General features: G+C 36.6%; 2 protein-coding genes across 7 annotated transcripts; one reads left to right on the top strand and one right to left on the bottom strand.

Moving 5' to 3' along the window:
* The first annotated feature begins 360 nt into the window (after positions 1-360).
* On the top strand, positions 361-5,085 carry LRRC51 (Leucine-rich repeat-containing protein 51). Its single transcript, XM_051214451.1, has 5 exons — positions 361-712; positions 766-857; positions 892-986; positions 1,025-1,239; positions 1,279-5,085. The coding sequence occupies exons 2-5, from the start codon at positions 847-849 to the stop codon at positions 1,549-1,551; spliced, it is 594 nt and encodes a 197-aa protein (XP_051067624.1). The 5' UTR covers positions 361-712; positions 766-846; the 3' UTR covers positions 1,552-5,085.
* A 284-nt stretch (positions 5,086-5,369) lies between these two features.
* On the bottom strand, positions 5,370-12,375 carry MS3_00010769 (uncharacterized protein). 6 transcript variants are annotated; one of them, XM_051219168.1, is made up of 6 exons: positions 12,309-12,375; positions 9,026-9,176; positions 8,807-8,983; positions 8,544-8,764; positions 7,314-7,403; positions 5,370-5,756 (listed from the first exon to the last, which is right to left on the bottom strand). In XM_051219168.1, the coding sequence occupies exons 2-6, from the start codon at positions 9,075-9,077 to the stop codon at positions 5,454-5,456; spliced, it is 843 nt and encodes a 280-aa protein (XP_051067627.1). In that variant the 5' UTR covers positions 9,078-9,176; positions 12,309-12,375; the 3' UTR covers positions 5,370-5,453. The 6 variants fall into 6 exon arrangements, with proteins under 6 accessions (XP_051067627.1, XP_051067628.1, XP_051067630.1 ...); XM_051219165.1 differs by adding an exon at positions 10,042-10,182 and having other exon boundaries at positions 8,807-9,176; XM_051219169.1 differs by having other exon boundaries at positions 8,807-9,176.
* Between the last annotated feature and the right edge of the window lie 5,829 nt (positions 12,376-18,204).

Below are 18,204 nucleotides of genomic sequence, written 5' to 3' on the forward strand. Positions count from 1 at the left end.
GTACAATCGGTTATAATAATTGTTTCCATTACACCAACCTCATTCTCTTGATAAAAGTAGGTCATTACAGGTTTTCGAATTCGCTAACAAAGTGAGCACTTACGACCACTGCCGTAAAGCAGTGCGTATCCATAACATCTTTGCATAACAAGGCATCAAGTTGAGGTCGTTTACTAAAAGCTTACTGATAACACCTTACATAACTTCGCATGAAGGAAAGTCAGACGTTGACCGTCAATTGGTTTAAAAGTTAACCTTAATTAATTTGGAACGAAACATTTTGACGACGGACTCTCGTCCTCATATACGAAGGTTGATTATAATTTGTAGTGTTCCCAAAGATGTACCTTGAAATCAGTTCGTAGCCTTTTCATGGATATTACAAAAATCTGAGAACAGTAGATCGATTCTTACTAGAACATAGGGTGCTCAAAGGTGGAGGCTCGGTGACCCATAACATCCTAAAACCAGTCAATAGCAACTTCAAAACTTGTATAAGATACTCCGGATATTTATACAAGCTACCCATTACATTATTGGAAATTAGACGTTTTACTCATTTCTGTCAAGGAAACGTCACCAGCGCACTTTGAGTAACTTTGTGGCAGCCCATTCCAAACTACACTACCAACTCATAGTCTTGATTAAGAAATTGTAATAATCTCACACTTGTGTTGTTACAGACCGCTTTAAATTAATTACCCCATTAAACGTAAGTGCATTCTACGTACTTACTGGGCGAATTGCTCACATTTTCTCTTCCAGGTTCTCTAGGGATCACTGCACCTAACATTTCACCACCACAAAAATTACGTTAAAGCTAGAGAAAAACATATTAGAGGTGATATGACTGAATTGTAAGAAAAGTTTTGTCATGTAAATTGAGGTTAGGGCTGACAAAAAATGTGATGAAACACAATTAAGCGAGAGACCAGGTATTTTTCAGCCTTTGGATTATTCGTTTCTGAATATAAAAAACGTATCAGGTATTACAATTGTCAGTAACACTTACACGTTTCAACAGATTTAACTGTGTGTTGTCCGAGAATAATACCTAGTAGCAATTCGGTCATTAAAAAGGATATAAATGAAAAATGGGTTACTCGGACTCTGAAAATAAATAACAACCAAATAGAGGACATTTCTACACTACCTGTTGTGGTTCATGAGCTTTTCGGAGACACGTCCAGCTTAACGTGGTTAGATATATCTTGTAACAACATACCCAGTATTCCAAATGTAAATTGTAGTTTGTTTTCACTTTCAATTTTAGCTCAGTCTTTTAGTAGTCTTAAACACCTGAAAATCATCTATATGCATGGAAATAAAATAGCAACACTCCAGGAAGTGATAAAACTCAGACAGTTACCGAAGCTCACGAAACTTACGTTACATGGGAACCCCATTGAGAAGGAGAAGGTAATGACTTATATCAGTTCACTGAAACAGCTACTGTTGACCATGCTGTTCCGTTTTTTAGAAGAACATACGTCCCAACTCTCATTGCGACATCATCAAGCCAATTATGTGGCTTTTGGCCAAGTATCATGATACATTTTCTATGCTAAAAATAGCCTCTTATAAACACCTAAGGGCTCGAAACAAGCCCTTGAATTTCGTAGTACAAATTCTTGTTGTGAGTGGTTTACATAAGTGTGAAATGAGGGAACTAAAAAATACAGTAAGTTGAGAGGGGCTGTGCTTTCCCTACTCTTGAGAAATAGAGTAGGCAGGCTTATCTTGAGGAAAACCACAACAAACTTGTTACAATGTGGAGATAACTCCTTTTGGCATCATATATACTGTGACGACGATCATGGTCAAAAGAATCGTTCACTAAAACACACGCACGATACAAACACTAAAAATTGACATTGCAGTTTGAGGATTACATGATAGTAGATATGGACATAGACTTCCTAAAAGTATAAGAGGAAGAACAAACTAAATTCCCTTCGCATGTTTGTGATGTGATATACGACTTGGAAATTATTATTAATAAAATGGCAGCATTTTTTATGATCGGAGCATCATGTTTGCAGTGGTGAAGAAACCTTTATTGGAATCCGATAAACCTTAGGATTGTCAACATCTTACTTAGTAAAGTTCATTCAGTTCAATGTTTTTTTCTTTCTGCAGGGTTACTTTCACACGGTTCTCTCAATATTACCAAACCTAGTAACTCTCGATTTTACTGGAATCTCGCAGGCGGACAAACAGACTGCCGCACTGATCAGACGTCCTGGTCAGAACAAACATTGAAAGAGGGGATCTCTCCACATCGTCAGTTTCTAAAATAACCATTGGAAGTGTACCAAACGAAAAACTAAAACTGCTAAAGACAATGAAACAGAGTATATTTTGCCAATTGCTTTTTTGTCGAAAGACCCTCATCCCTTTTAGCTTATACTTTTCTAGTTGTTTTGATAATGATACATTTAAAATTGGAATTATTCTAGTAATGCATAACACAATAATCGCATTTTGATGACAATTTGAGAATACGGAAATACCGAAAGCTTAATTTTGCTTTACATGCAAGATACATACGCAGATGATATAGTCATGTTTCGTGAAGACGCTGATAAAATGCAGTCTTTTGGTGGCTCTGAGCAACAATACTAGAATGTTTGGGGTGCGCTTCTCTCCTTTTAAATGCAAATTGTTGCTCCAGGACTGGCCTGCATCAACACCCAAACTAAAGATAGGGAGTGAAGTAGTCGAACGCGTTGACAACCTCACTTATCTTGGAAGTCTGATCAGCCATAATGGGTTCGTGTCCGACAAAATCTCAGCACGGATTCGGAAAGCTTCTTCGGCTTTTTTGCCAACATACGTCACCTATGGTGAATGCGAGATATCCGTCTATCAATTAAGGGACAAGTATACTGCGCGACAGTTCGTTCCATTCCGCTTTACGGCTGCGAAATGTGACCATTAAGAGTTGAAGATACACGTAAGCTACTAGTATTTAACCACAGATGCATTAGAAATATTGCTCGCATCTGCGGGGATCACCGGGTAAGTAATAGTGAAGCTAGACGCAGGGTATTAGGGAGTGATGGTAAATAAGTTGACGAGGTTGTGAATCTTCATCGACTGAGATGGTTGGGTTATGTATACATGAACACTGATTACCACGACGCGCATGCTGACTAGTGTAGGGGCGGCCAAACCAAAGCATGGCACCAGTGCTTGAAGTCACTAACTTCTAGTCTTAGTCATGTCTGTAGATGCAGACCACTTGGTTGGGGTCCGCGTGACTATCGTAACCAATGGTTGGAGACTCTTGGTGACATGGCTGAGAATGGATCACAATAGTGTAAGTGTATACACTCTTTGTCCTCTCTTAAACTGTGAGATTAAAATTGCTTTGTATCTTTCTTCCTACCAACTAACTCTTTCTGCCTGTACTATATCCTTATATGCAATCTTTCTTTTATATATTACCACCATTGAATTTACTACTTCTATGAATCCAGTGTTCATCTTGATGTGCTAATGAGGTTTGGCAACTTGGACCGATGCACATATGTGCCTGGCCCTACGTTGTAACTGACTGACGCAAGAGATATTCGCGAGAACTTACACAAGATGATGATTTAAACTGAAAATAGTGATAAACCTTGTTGTATGTTAATTTTCAAAAGGTTTATGTTATGACTGGCCATAGTTGAATGCTATGCCTGAATCTCTTGTTTTTATACTCGGGACAACGAGGAACCACTGCAATTCCATCGACGCGAAGTAAGAACATCAAGACTGGTACAAATGAGGATTTATTAACTCTAAAACACGACGACGACCCTAGTCGAAAATGCACTCACATATTAATTGTACAGATGTTGATTATTAATTAGAAGGGAATCACATATATGAAAAATACCTAGAGTTGTAACAAATTACATGCTGCATGTCATGCTGAGTATAGTTCACGTTAATTTAATACAAGAATACCGTATCTTGAACAAACGCCACACTCAAATAACTTGATGTTATGCTGAATATAATATATTGGAAAACGAAACAAATACTACCCTGGGTAACCATCACACTGAATTAAAATTGAAGTAATGTTGGACAAAAATAACAATGGGTAACGGAATATAACTTGCTTTTAAATCCCGTCATATCGGCTCTTCCATGTTGTTTCAAATGATCAAGTTTACTTGAGATAGTAAAATGACGAGAAGCTCACCCAGAAACACTTAAAACTACTTGTCAAGACCGATTTTTAAACAACTGTTCTACTTCAGTTCCTACTAATTTTAAGAGATGTATCAAAATCCATGATCACAACAGTTCACAACATTTTAATATTCACACTCAAGACAAATTAGTGTAATACAACAGAGCTAATCTTATCTGTTAAAATCACAACAGAATAGATTGGTTAAAGTGAAAGACTTATGCTACTGTGGATGTTAGATCAAATGAGGTTTTCTAAAACTAAATTCTGAGATATAATTGTATCTAATAAAAACTAATTGGCACTGCTTCACCAAGAGATAGATAGGTAAGGAAGTTAACGAGATGTTTATACTGATATCTAATTTACGAGTAAGCTACACAGAAAAAAAAGATAGTCGTTAAAACAAGGTGGACAAGTTGAAGTACTGATAAACAGTAGTGAGTGATGGAAGAGAATACACCCTGGACTAGTCGGCAAGGCATGTCTACAATAACAGTGATACTCTACGACGTTGGTAAATCTGAAGAGGCCAATTGGTGACTAATAATATCCTTAGCAGATTGTAAGCATAAAATATAAAAATATACACAACGCACCTAATACACATCACACGAAAAGCACACTCCTCTCTTCAAAAAGTAGGAAATTTTTACGGAACTCATCATAATACGCATCTACAACTTTTTGACTGAAGTAAACGTTTCAAGTTGGAATCCATCAAAGCGCAAGGACGTGTAATTGAATCAAGATCCAAAAAAGCCAAGTATATCGCAAGGAAAACGGCTTTTTCGCAAATAAGTTCCAAAGACGCTGATAAGATAGTCTACTTAACTAAAGAACCAGAGATTTATGTCAACAGTATGGAGACATCCTGGCCAGTTTTCATTGTATTTATAAGTGTATAACTTGACAGAAGTTATAAACGAGTCCAATGAACAAACAAGTACTTCAGCCTGTGGCAAAAAGATTGTTATCACAATTCTTACTCCTAAATCTTCTGGTGATAAAAAAGACAACTGAAAAAACTATCTATCTAAATAGATAGGGTGTGGCGAAATTGGTTTACCGATTACTAGATTTTAAATGAAAAACGATATAATCGGACGAAAAACGAGTTGTCTAGTCCGCAAAGATCGGTAGGTTTCAGTGAACATGTGCCAATCAGGACGCGAAAACACGTAGGAAGAACTTTTTATTCATTATGACAATTCTAAAAATATAAGGTAAAAAAGTAGACGTCTAATAAAGCTATTCACAGTTTTTAGATCAGATTTAGTCTTTGATGCTCACATTCGGCTTCTTCTTTGAGTTTATATAGCTGTTCTTGGACAACCTGAGTATACATAGAGTGAATATGTGAACGAAATTCTGATGAGGCCAAATATTCAGATGAATTATTCTTTAATTCTTCACGTAAACCATGGGTATCGATTGGTTTACCTACTACAACAATCAGCTGACGCGGTTTTCCAAATATACATGACAGCGTAGTAGACGTATTCGGAACCTCAGAAGGATTTAGTTGATCTAGACCGCAATGCCAAACAGGAATTACAAGTGGATCCTGAGGGAAGAAGAACGAATATTTTGACGTTTAAGAAGTCTGTTTATTCAATCAACTTATGACAGACGCACTTTCATTTCATAAGGTTGATTAGATAGTCTGTAATCAAGTTTTTAAGTGGTATGAGCTTATGTGCGTCAGATTAACTTTAGTCAACACATCGATAAAAAGTCTATTAGATCAAAAACGGATACATACGGGTAAATGCTAGAATGCACCAGTTTATTAAGAATATGGTTGGGGTGCGTAGATATCACATCGTTATTTTGATAAGAGGTTTTTTAGATATTTAAACAAGATAGAATTACATTTATCTAGGAAATTTGAATTTGATAGTTACAAAATGAAATTTGTTTGACAGTTGGTTCAGTGAGAAACAGAACGATGAAGAGTAATATTTTCTGAAAGACAGTGCAGAGACATTTGAAGTCCTACATTGTTTGTGGCTGACTGATATAGGGATATATTTATATATCAATGCAGTATACGTATTAACTAGTAGATTAATAGCTGCTGAGAATTTATTAAAAAAGCTTTTTTTTCTCGTAACAGAGGCAGAACAAGTTGTTCGCGTTTGAAGCAACTAATTACCCAAAACGATTTGTCAGTAGTAAAAATGATACAAACGACAAGTACCATGGTTATATTGTGCTATAGATAAATCAGAATTTAAAATGTAAGTTGATCTTTGCACATATAAGCAATGGTAGCTGAAAACATAAAACTGAGAGGAATTGTGAAACCATCTTGAACTTAAGGCTCAATCGAAAAAGTGGAGTATGAAACAAATGTCAGGATTCTTCAGTGTTCCCTAAAAAGATCTACAATAATATTCCATTTACAAGAAATGAGGTGTGAAAACGAAACAAGATTCTGTAGAAACCTAATCAGACACTACTAAAAAACTGATAAATAAAAGTTAAACATTATTGGAAACTACTATTCTCATTTTTGTCTAAAACTTGATGTTATCTGAAGCAATAAACATTTATTTGACTACTTCGAATTGGTATTTCCTTCTAACATTTCTGAGAAGTATTTTGTAGATTAATTAAAACAACTATGTTCCTGATGACTTCCACATCAATTCAGTTCCTTCCTTTTCATTCTGATCTAAGTCTCGTTTCGCGATTGCAAATAATTAACATAAATGCTAACACATTATCACACCAATGAGTTGTCCATCTTTATTAGAACGTACACATATTGCATCTTATTTCATACTCCAATCCGAATCTATTTCATAGCAAATAACACAATCATAAGTATTATGTTACTAAAATTCCCAACCTCATATTTTTATAGCTACTTTGATTATTTCCCCCAAAGCCAGAACTAGAATAGTGCGATACGTGTTGGGACTACATAAAATTCGTTTTAAATGCGCTGATATCTGAAGATATGATAGATATCAAACGTCTGTTATTTTCCTAACTATCAATATTTATGAAATATTTTGACAATCTATACTGCTATCAAAACTTTATAGAAATTGCTTACGAACGAGCAAAATGTATGTGAGGTGAGACTATAAACCTAGGACTTACGAAAGCTTACTTCTTTTGATTCGGCTATCAATCGTCCGATTCCCCAACGCAGGCGAATATTTTTTTCAGAACCACGTTCATGAGGTTGAATAATTCTCCCCTAAAGTATAACAATTATAATGATGATTAGGGCTTCACTCATAATATATCTACATTTGCCGACCTTATAAAGCAAAGATTTATTTTAAAAGGGCCTTAACAAACTGGTAATTTCCTAGCAAATGTTTTATTCGCAACAACAAAAGGTAAATGGCACTTATTCTAGATGATCCCATAAAAAATTGAATATAGACTAACTAGTGAATTTTTGTGGAAATTCTTCCTTAGGTCCAAACGGTGGGAGTCATAAACACTCTGACTTAGTGGGTTTAGACAATTTTGAGTACTACGGCTTAGTAGAAGCATCCGACGGAATCAGTGCTGTAAAACATTTTCAAATATCTGAACGTAGTGAGATTGCTATGTTTTAAAGTAAGTGGAGTGAGTGACAGGAAGGCCGTCAAGCAATAATGAATACTTCAGGTCACTGGTCAATATTTTAAAATGTGCTGTTATATGGTGGTAACTTGAAGGACAATACCTTTTGCTAAACTTATCATAACGAACTATCGAGTTACGTTTTCATTATACTTTTACCATGCTTAAAAGTGTACGTAAAGTGATATTTTCCCTAAGCATTGATTGATTAACACATGAAGATTGTTAAATTACCAAATCATTATCAACATAGAGCCGGATAAAGGGCTGTGTTGGCTCCAGTTGACATACCATAAAAGATGAAATCTATATGATAAACTACACAAGAGGCCGAAAAAAATGTAGTAACAGTTATAATGAAGACAAATGAACATTTGAAATATAGCTCGTAAAAACAGTGGAAGGGTAAGTATGAAGGAGTAATTGGATTCAAGATCGAGAGGAAGATAAAGAGTGAATGAACCTTGACCACTAGGAACTATTCTGAACAATATCACAATCTACACTACTAAAGTTGGAAAGAGAGAAAGGAAATAAAAATGATGTAAAATAGTTGGAAAATGAAATCAAGCAAAGATTAGTATGGAATTATGCTAGAAATAAAGTGAAATCATTAATTTTGGCAAGAATATAATTAGTACAACATGAACTAAAAAAATTAGCATACTAAAAAAGGCAACTACTTTAAAAACGACTAAACTCACAGCTGTGGTATCGTAAATATTAATTACCAGATATTTTAAACTTAATCATGTTTACAAACCTGGGAAAATACATGTACCCATTGGCCAGAATTTAGTAAATTGATGCAAAAATCCATACTAGGTTGATAAACCCCCCCACCAAAGTGAGTTATTTTACCAGATAGCGGATCACGAACCCTTCGCCATATAGGAACTCCTCTGAACCAGAAGAAGAAGTTGGTATGAAGCGAAGTTGTATAACATATATCTACAGCTGTCAAGCACCAACGACATACGGTTACTAAATATTTTCATAATGCTCGAATGTCGTGATACTACATACCATTAGCAAAATGCCTAAGTTTAAGCAACGAACCACACAAGAAAAAATCGTCAAGACACGAATGGTGATTGCTGACTGTAATCAAAGGCTGATTACTAGGTCTTTTGTCAATGGCCAATAAAAGGCGTTCCGAACCGACAACGTTTAGCTGATGACGTGACAAAGCTATCTTTGAAGCTAATCCCATGAAAGAGTATGTTAGGGATTGGAGGATTTTACGTGGAAGATATGAGGATTCCTGATTTTTGTAAAGCTTGTAAACAAGATCCATTTCGATAAAAGGAATAGTGCTGTCCAGAAATTCAAAATTCACCAGATGTTTTGGGGATAAGGATTCATTGAATCAAATTTTATTTGCAAGTATCGGTACCTGAAAGAGCAACGGTAAAATGTACCTGTCAAGTGCTGACATCAACTGCAAAAATATAATACTGCCAGTATATCGAAAATTAGCTGATAGGTAAGTGATCACTTACGCTGAACCTATCCAATAAAAACAAATATTTATCGAGAGCATTGTTTGGAAATTATCAGTACTAAATTGTATAACTGGTCTATTGATATACTTGAGGGTACGCATGCTAAATCATGGAGTCCCTGAGGCAGTACGACAGCGATTATTCCATTGGTTTGATATGCTCTATACGATATTAACACTATACACCTAAACTAGAATTTATTATTTATTCGTGCACATAGACCTAGAGATTGTTTCTCAGCATTTCCATTTGAGAAATTAGGAAATCAATGCATAGCGGGTATGCCGTAGCCAGGCAAGCAGTTCAGCGTTATGTTGAGATGTCTTTCCGTGATAGGCTTCAAGCTAGCATTTCGACTGATCGTACACAAATAACCAGTAAGGTAGACTCACACAAACAAGTAATTATGCTTAAGAATATTAAAATAACTTCATTTTAGCAAGATAATATGTTACTAGTACACGGAAAGCCTGGTCTGATCAACCGATGTAGAGGACCATGGATTAATGAAACTTAGGTCACTCACAGACGAACGCAACTACTTCGAAGATCCTTTTCATTCTAGTGACATGGGAACGTTTATGTGCTCGGTAGTTAGTCATGAGCACACATGGGTTCACGTCAAGGATATTGACTGTAAATGTATTGCCCTTGATTGTGTCAATTATTTAGTGGTTGTTCCATTGCTACATACGTTTATGTGAATGTACTGCGTTTCATTTTTGCTGATGGTATTACCATAAACCATTTCCTTACCTCTTATGTCCTATTTAGCCGGCTTACAAACAATACGTAATTGTAGACGCACCAAGCAAGAGGCAGCTTATGACTGCAGCTAAACAGTGGATTGTGGGAAAAGGGATTTGTCGCTATCCATCGGAGCTTGTTGATATGCACCTGCAAAACAGTGACAACCAGATGAAAATTGGTCAGTCCTGAGGTGTAAGGTCATTCACGAATGCGTGAGTTACAAACATGGAAACAAGCATTTCCTACAGATAGCCTTCAGGCTACAAAGGAGTTGTTGGTTCCCTTCAAAAAACTAGATGTTTGCTGCATCAACAGTTCTAAGGACGAAAACACCCTGCCAATAAATAATGAGAAGCCGACGAGGACAGTACAATAATCTTACTAGTATTTTGTAGAGATGCATTGATACGTAAAGAAAGGTTTCTTTACAATTCCGTTGAGATGGATGTGGCGGAGACGCAGGCTGGAAATAGCCATGTCGAATATCACAAACGTCGGTTGTTCGACAGTATTGTCTCGCTGATCGCCAAGTAGGCTTGTTTACTTTTAATATGTTAATTAACTAGATCGACACAGTTGGACACGTCGCCATCAACGTTCGAGTTCAGGCGTGTAGGCAGTGCGTTAGCGGCCGAATAGGTCACGTGTCCGATTGAGTTAAGTTTTTGAGACTTGATAGATTGTATACTGTATTACAGAACATATATTCCTGTATTTTTAACTCGAGTGCCAATATGAAGAAGCTACTGCCGAAGTCTGGTGGGCGTGAACATCCGCGAAAACTCGATTGCGGACTGTCAAGTCGGCAGTTCCCGTTATAATCTGAAGAGAAACTGGGAACGTTGGACGCTTGTCTTCAGGAGGAAGACATAAGGGAGAAATTTGTAAGTCAATAAAATTATTTTGTTTTTATTACAGATGGGCATGTAGACGCAGTTAATTTATGGTAATCCTAAAATGTCAATGCGATATATTTTGTCATACGTCATGACACCTGAAGTCACGCTACTTGGCACTTTATCGAAAAAAGATCTTCAGAAGTGCAGGTTTTACGGCTGCATACGAAGTAGTATATGCTCTTTAAACTTCAGGTGCATTAACTAGTCTATTCCTGTCACCACCTGTCAACGAAAAACATTTTGCGAAACTGCATAACATCGCTGCGCAAGGTTATTTTCACGAGACAAATTACAAAAGCGTCATCGAAGAAAACAAGAACATGGATGTACTAAGTTAAAGTGGTAACTATTCCCTACTGTTTTATAGGTACAGTCTTCAGTGTTAACAAACATAACCGCAAGTAACACTTCACGTAGCTAGTATTAAAAAAAAACGTTATTTAGATATCGTTGTAAACTATTTTGTTCTTTCCGTTCCAGAATTCACAAGATTATTTTGATCCTCAATAGCCGAACAGGAGTTACGAAAATAAATAACCAGTGGAATATTTTTTATGTTAAACTTGGTTTAAAGTAAACATTTTTTAAATATGAGCTTACTTTCTTACTTGCATGGGAAACGTTTTGACTAAGTGTTGAGAAAACCTGTTTGATTTTGAATGCACTTGCAATTAAGAACACGTGCCTAATCAACGTCAGCTGTTCTTTCTTCCGCAGATTTTTCAAATTTCAATAAGACTTGGCAATTACGATTAAAATACATAACAATCGATGCCCCAGCATCCATCAACTACCCATAACGTTGTACAATATGACGTTTTCTTTTTAAAAAATTTATTTAAACATGTACTATTTTTAACGTCAACAGTTGAGGTGTTGCGTGTTATGGGGACAAAAGCGAACACCGAAAATGTTTGGGATTAAGTAAAAGGTGTGTCAAAAATTGAAGCAAAATCAGATAAATCGGCTAGTATTAAGGCGACAAGTAGACAATTCAGCGTGTGTTTTGGCTACAAGCAGACGAGTCGGTGTACATTTTTGCGACAAGTAAACAACTCAGCAACGTTTAAAACAGACCGACATAAAGGGGAGAATCCATATTACTCCTTCCGGAAAGGCGAAAGAGCAGACATTTCTGCGCGTTTCCCTATAATTTCTCTGTTGTTTTCTGACGCACTTTCCCCTTTGTTTTCTCTTTGAAGGAAGAATAAATTAACCAATAATCATTGGTTGATTGAGAAATTTGAAATCATAGCACTTTTTGAAGATGTAAGTAAAGGAGGCAACAGGTCAAATAAATTTGAATCGGATTAAATAATTTGTCCATCTGATATAAAGCCTGAGATAAGCTTTCGGGAAGAAAGCTAAACTTACAAACGAATCGCCTTATGTCACCGCAGTCACGCTTTCGTAGATCAGGTAGCGCGTTACTCAAATGGTTGAAGTGGTTCAAACGTTCTGGACGGAATATAAAATACTTTCGCTCAACGGGCTTTCATATCTAGTAGCAGTGGATCACCAATACCCCCCGGGCAGGAACCTAGGTATATTATCGATAAACGAGGAGAGTGAAAAAAGTTGTTAAATCATAGTAATATATTGTCCTTACTCCTAGTCCTCTCGGTTTCGCAGTTCCCTCCAGAGTTTCACCTCGTCAGCGAAAAGCGACAAATCTGCGGGAGATCGTTTATATAAATCAAGAAAAGAAGAGGTCCTAGTGATGAAACCCTGAGGGACCAACCAACCAATTACAGATGATTTTATACCTAACCGTTTGGGTTTATTGATAAGACATACTTGGTTGGCCCGATCAAAAGCTTTTGAGAAGTCAAGGTAAATGACATCAGACTTCCCCGTGCGATCAAGAAAGGTTGTCCATCTGTCCACCGCAGTCGGCAGGTTGGTTATATAACATATTAATACCTACGTCTTGACGTCACTCTTATTTTCCCCTGAGCTATACAGAACCCATTAGAAGATCGTAAATATCATATAAACACTGTTGAAATAACTGTACAATAGCATTTTGTGGTTATATCCGAAATGATTGGCTTGAATACTTATATATGAATGGGAGTTTCGTGAATGATAATAATAATAAATCTCACATAGTGTAGTTGCGTTGTTTTGCTAACAGTAGGTAGTGCAAGAGTTCTGGAAATCCTCTTCTGTGTCTCCTCTATGTACGTGTCTAACGCTCTCTTTGTAGATGAGATAACGCCCTGCTCAACATTTTCCAGTGCATTTGAGAATGTAGACGTTTAAGTATGCTTAAGAATTATTGCCAATCTCTCTACCCTACTTACAACTAGACTTATATAGCGTAGGGTTACAAATATTTCTAGCTTCCCGATATAGAAAGTTGGTCCCGTCAGTGTCTAGTGGTGTAACCTTCACCCCCCACGTTTGTTTTCTTTCATAGAGAGATGTAGTAATCCCAGTACTGTGCCAGGGTGGAGGGTTTTCTAGCCCTACCCTACTATTCGGGGCAAATATAAGGTGGCAGCCTCTACGTGAAAGTTATTGTAAATCTATTCGATCCTTCTTATAAAATATATTTTCTGTCTTTTGATTTGAAGCGGATAGTGCTTGTATAATTTCTTGTATGTTTCCCGTCCAGCCTTTTGGTTTGATTTGAGCTAGCATATCATTGTTGACAACAACTTGAAAGTCAAAAACGGGGGCTGTGTAGCCAATCTTTTTTGGAGGTGAATTACAGTCGACATGTGCAACCTCGTCCTCTTAGCTGAGCAATATATGATTTGGCAACATTAATTTTGGTCGCATCAAATCGAGTCTTTCGTGCTCAATTAGGCCACTTTAACACTCACGTTGGCTAGACGTTTTCGGACGTTTTCGGTTAAATAGTTCTCAAAATATCCTTGTCTACAGTAGGTGCTTTTCTGAACCTTTCAAGCGATTACTTGTAAGAGATTTACAAAATTTAGTTCCCTTGTAGTGTGGCGTCTAGTCGCGGTTGACTATGATCACCACTACAATAAGGTTGCGTACCAGATATCAGAAGGCGACTGGAGGTTGTGGCGAAATATACGTGTTGGCGATCTCGTGGTATCAAAAGAATACAGAGATCGTGCCAAAAGAGTACAAGCGGAATCACTGAGCAAACGTGAGCCTGTGCAAGGTCACAATCAACGGAAGGAAGAATGTCTTTGGTACAGTTAAACAAACAAGTACGGTTAAACAGTCACTGGTATGATTGGTTATAATAATAATAATTGTTCCCATTAAACAAGTCGCGTTCTCTTGTTAAAAGCAGATCACTACACCCTATTGCCTAGAGACTGGGCTAGTTACTTTTTTCATGACCTTATCATATGCATATAGCTCTAATTATGTATTAAGGAAGCTCTGTTTTCGAATACCACTAAAATATCTTCGTGATGCTACAAAAAGTGGTTTTGACATCGCTTGCACCTGACGCCTCACGAGCCCGAAAATTTGAATCCCTGAGCACTTTTCGTTTGATATTGGGTTCCTACTTTAGGTTCGTTGGTAGATTTTTTATTTCCAGAAGGTGATAGGTCTTCGGGACAGAAATTTCGGATTTCATTTTGTTTCTATTTCATTAAGCCTAATCCAAGCCATTCGTGTATTTAATCACTATCTTAAGCATTTCGATCTTCCTCCAAGCCCAATACCTAGCTGCTTAATCTATAAAATTTCGTAATGTGACCTAGAGACATCTTAATACATTCATTTTTGACTGTATAAAGTTTAATAATAACCGTTTCGGATCAAGACTACATGAAAAGCAGTCAGTTATACTTGAAAAAATCCAATAGTTTGCCACTACATTAATTTTGGGTTGTGGATATTTTCCAGGAAAATAATGAAATATTCAGGAACAAACCATATGGGTCTGGACACAAAACCCTACCCAAACTCTTTGACTAAATTGTCGTTTCAGAACTAGTCTGGGACTCGGAGCTTCTGCCCTCCTCAGCTCTGTCGAGGATAACTGACCAGCTACAACGATCAAAGTTTCATTCCTCGGTCTCAATTGAGGAAACCTGCTCATTTGCCGTACAGTCCGGCCGCTTTTTGTTCTTTCCATTTCTCGTCCGTTTCCTTACCTCGTTGATATTCTAGAAAGCTCTATCAGGTTCCGATTAAACAGAAACACTTTGGTTCCTTTAGACCCTCTGGATGCTTCATCATGCTTCTCGAAAATCGTTCCAACATTATTCACATGGAATGTAGAGTTGGTTGGTGTACATAGAAAGCTTAGGTCCTTGAGTTTATTTACAGTGGGGAACATGCAGGATTCGGACTGGCTTACGGCCTGTCGCAATTGTCTAAAGGGAACCAAAGCATGTAATCTCGACAGAATAGTATGCAACGGATTTAGGAGTAATATTCTTAGAATCAAATGTGGGTTCCATTTTCTGTGTTTCTGTTTAATCATGTCTAAAAGTCTCCACATTCAAATATTTCAGGCGATTATTTTACTTTTTTTCTCAATATATATTTTTCCTCTATTGTTGCCTTTGTCCAGTCTTATTTGGCTGATATTTTGATTCGTTTCAATTATTGGTCAATTTATTTGTTTTCAGCATAGCATATCCACTCCATCACCATGGGGATGATCAAAAATTTATGTGACTTCAGAATTAAAATTTAATGCAAGATGGATTAATAAGTAAACAAAATTAGTGGAGTCATGCAACTAAATATTCATGAACACGAACGTGATTAACATATAGTTTTGCGTGATATAATTGTGTAATGAGTTTAAAGTTATCATGAACTATCAGAGAAAAGGGGGTTTGTTCAAATTATGACCTCATAAAACACATTCTGGGAATGTAGTACTTTACAGACGACGGGTGAAAACATGTGTTAAGCGCGAAAAACTGAACGGAAATAAACAAGGAGCACACATTGTGTTAAGGTTGATAATGTTTCTTGTTGACAGTTGCTGAGTATTTCAAGAGTTTCCACTTGAATAATCTTGAATCGTACTACGTTTAATTAGGTTGTGGTATGAGATAGATATAAAGTTCTATATCAGTGATACTACTGGTGGTTAAGTGACATGTTGTGGAGTTGAAGCAAAAACTGATGGGGATATTTGTGTAGTGATAGGCAGTGTATAAGAATTAAATAACGTATTATTTGGACTGTAGAATATAGGATGTGAACCCCAAATTGTATTAGGAATAAGAGTGTAATGTAGTAGGTGACTAGGACGGGATAACAATGCAAAAGGAACCTTATTAAGACAATGCATCGTAGAATCAAGACCATATGCCCTCTAGATACGGTCGAAGACGAAACAAAGGCATTATACACAACTCTGAAAGAAAATGGATGTCCCTCGAAATTTATAAATAAAAACATAGCCAACAACAGAGAGCAAAGAGAATGCCTAACTGTGAATAAAAAGCCTCTGTATATACGCTTACAATTCAGGGGCGATGTATCGAGTGAAATGCTAACATTGAGCTCAAGCAGATCAATTCAAAAGACTTTTAATGCAGGTAAATTTCAATTAATGTTTTCCACACGTCCAATAATCACTCCGAGGTTGGACGATAAATTGCCTAGAGTCGCCACCTCTTCCTGTATTTATCGACACAACTGCACCTGTGGAGCAATTTATATTGAGGGATGTTCTAGGAATTTGTACATTCAGGCATGTAAGCACCTACCAGTTTGGCTAAGCAAAGGTTTAGTCGAAACAGTTAACAGCTCCATTTTAACCCATTTAGTTCAGACTGGACATGCAGACAACATGGAGCAATCTTTCGCAATGATATATCGTGTTAACAGCAGTCTACCTGATTCCGTCAGACTGAGAATCTTGCAGACGGCCGAATCAACTGTTATTCGTATCAAAAAGTCAGAGCTTTGCATCCAAAAGAAATATGTCCAGCCGCTCATTTACCCTGGCCAACTTCGTGACCAACTAGTTAATAATCAATTTTATAATATTGTGGCGTAATTTTAATAATGTTCATTTTTATGTACCAAATTTATCTTGTCATTATTATTATTATCTTCACCATTGTTGTTATTATTATTACACTTGATAACCATTTTGAGATATTTATTCAGAATCCACCCCTATCTACTATATCTGACCTAACTCATATTATTCTACATGTCACGCAATTTCTGATTTTTATTCCATTATTTTCTCTCAACCCCCAAATTGGCCATATTTATTCTGATGATTTATCTTAAAATTTCATTTCGCTTATAAACTGACCCAAGTTAACACTTCATATTAGTCAACCTCAACATTAAGTATTTGATTTGATTTTGTATTACAAACAACACTTCTTGATTCACATGTTGCGATTTAAATGATGTATTCTGCCTTGAAACTGGCCAATTTTATGGATTACTAATTTAGAGTTATAATTGTAGAACCTGATGAGGAATTATCGAAAAGAACATCCTTCGTTCGTATAACTGCCAGACGACTCCAAAGTCCTTGCTTGTCAAGGCAGAGATGGGTTCCCGATAAACTAGGTCTTTAAATCTATCGGCTAAAAAAAACAGCCTTTTTTTAAAAAGAAACAGCTAAAAACTGTTTGTAAGTTAATAATAATTTATTCTCAAGTAAGAGTCTGTTACATGAGACATACCAGTTTACAGGCATGATCAACTTGTTACAGGAGATACAGTCTTCACTGAGGTGGGTTAGTCAGTTTGATATTCTATGAGGTACACTGGTCATAAAAGTAGGGGGGATAATACTTCTTACATGTAAGTGCAAATAATATTAGTAAGATCCGTATTGTCAGTGCGATAGTTGGCATGCTTTATGAAGGTAGCGTTGAGACGTGCAACTGACAGTTGGGAGGAGGGTCTCTGCAATCATGGGCTGAGAACATCAAGCAGTTAGGAAATAAACTAGCTGGCTTTCCGGAAAATAAGACATCTTTGGCAACCAACAAAAGTCACTTTTGCTAAATGGTAGATTAATTTGATCACTTGATGTAACAAGAAATCAATGCACAAAGAAGCATCATTACCTCCAGCAAATATGGATGAAAAGTGAAACAAAACCAACATATTCTATAAGAAAACAGTAAGTACGGCGACCCATGTGAAACTAAAGATATAAGTGAAATAAATGATAAAAATTTTAAAATAAAGGAATACACAAACAAGGTTACCAAAAATAATAAGTTTGCACTTAAGTTTACAATAAAGTGTTATTGCTACATGAAGGATATAGGTGGGGGAATTTTCAAGCCCATTCATTGGAAAACACACATAAAGGATTTTACACCGCCTC

The sequence above is a fragment of the Schistosoma haematobium genome, chromosome 2 (assembly GCF_000699445.3).
Source record: "Schistosoma haematobium chromosome 2, whole genome shotgun sequence".
Classification (NCBI taxonomy): domain Eukaryota; kingdom Metazoa; phylum Platyhelminthes; class Trematoda; order Strigeidida; family Schistosomatidae; genus Schistosoma; species Schistosoma haematobium.

Excerpts from the sequence above, each read along its gene's own strand:
- LRRC51 (XM_051214451.1), top strand. Across the intron at positions 987-1,024 it reads GAATATAAAAAACGTATCAG|ATTTAACTGTGTGTTGTCCG; the intron begins GTATTACAATTG and ends ACGTTTCAACAG. Across the intron at positions 1,240-1,278 it reads ACATACCCAGTATTCCAAAT|TCTTTTAGTAGTCTTAAACA; the intron begins GTAAATTGTAGT and ends ATTTTAGCTCAG.
- MS3_00010769 (XM_051219169.1), bottom strand. The coding sequence starts at position 9,077 with ATGGATCTTGTTTACAAGCTTTACAAAAATCAGGAATCCTCATATCTT. Across the intron at positions 8,765-8,806 it reads ACTTAGGCATTTTGCTAATG|TAACCGTATGTCGTTGGTGC; the intron begins GTATGTAGTATC and ends GAAAATATTTAG. Across the intron at positions 5,757-7,313 it reads TGATAGCCGAATCAAAAGAA|GATCCACTTGTAATTCCTGT; the intron begins GTAAGCTTTCGT and ends TTCTTCCCTCAG.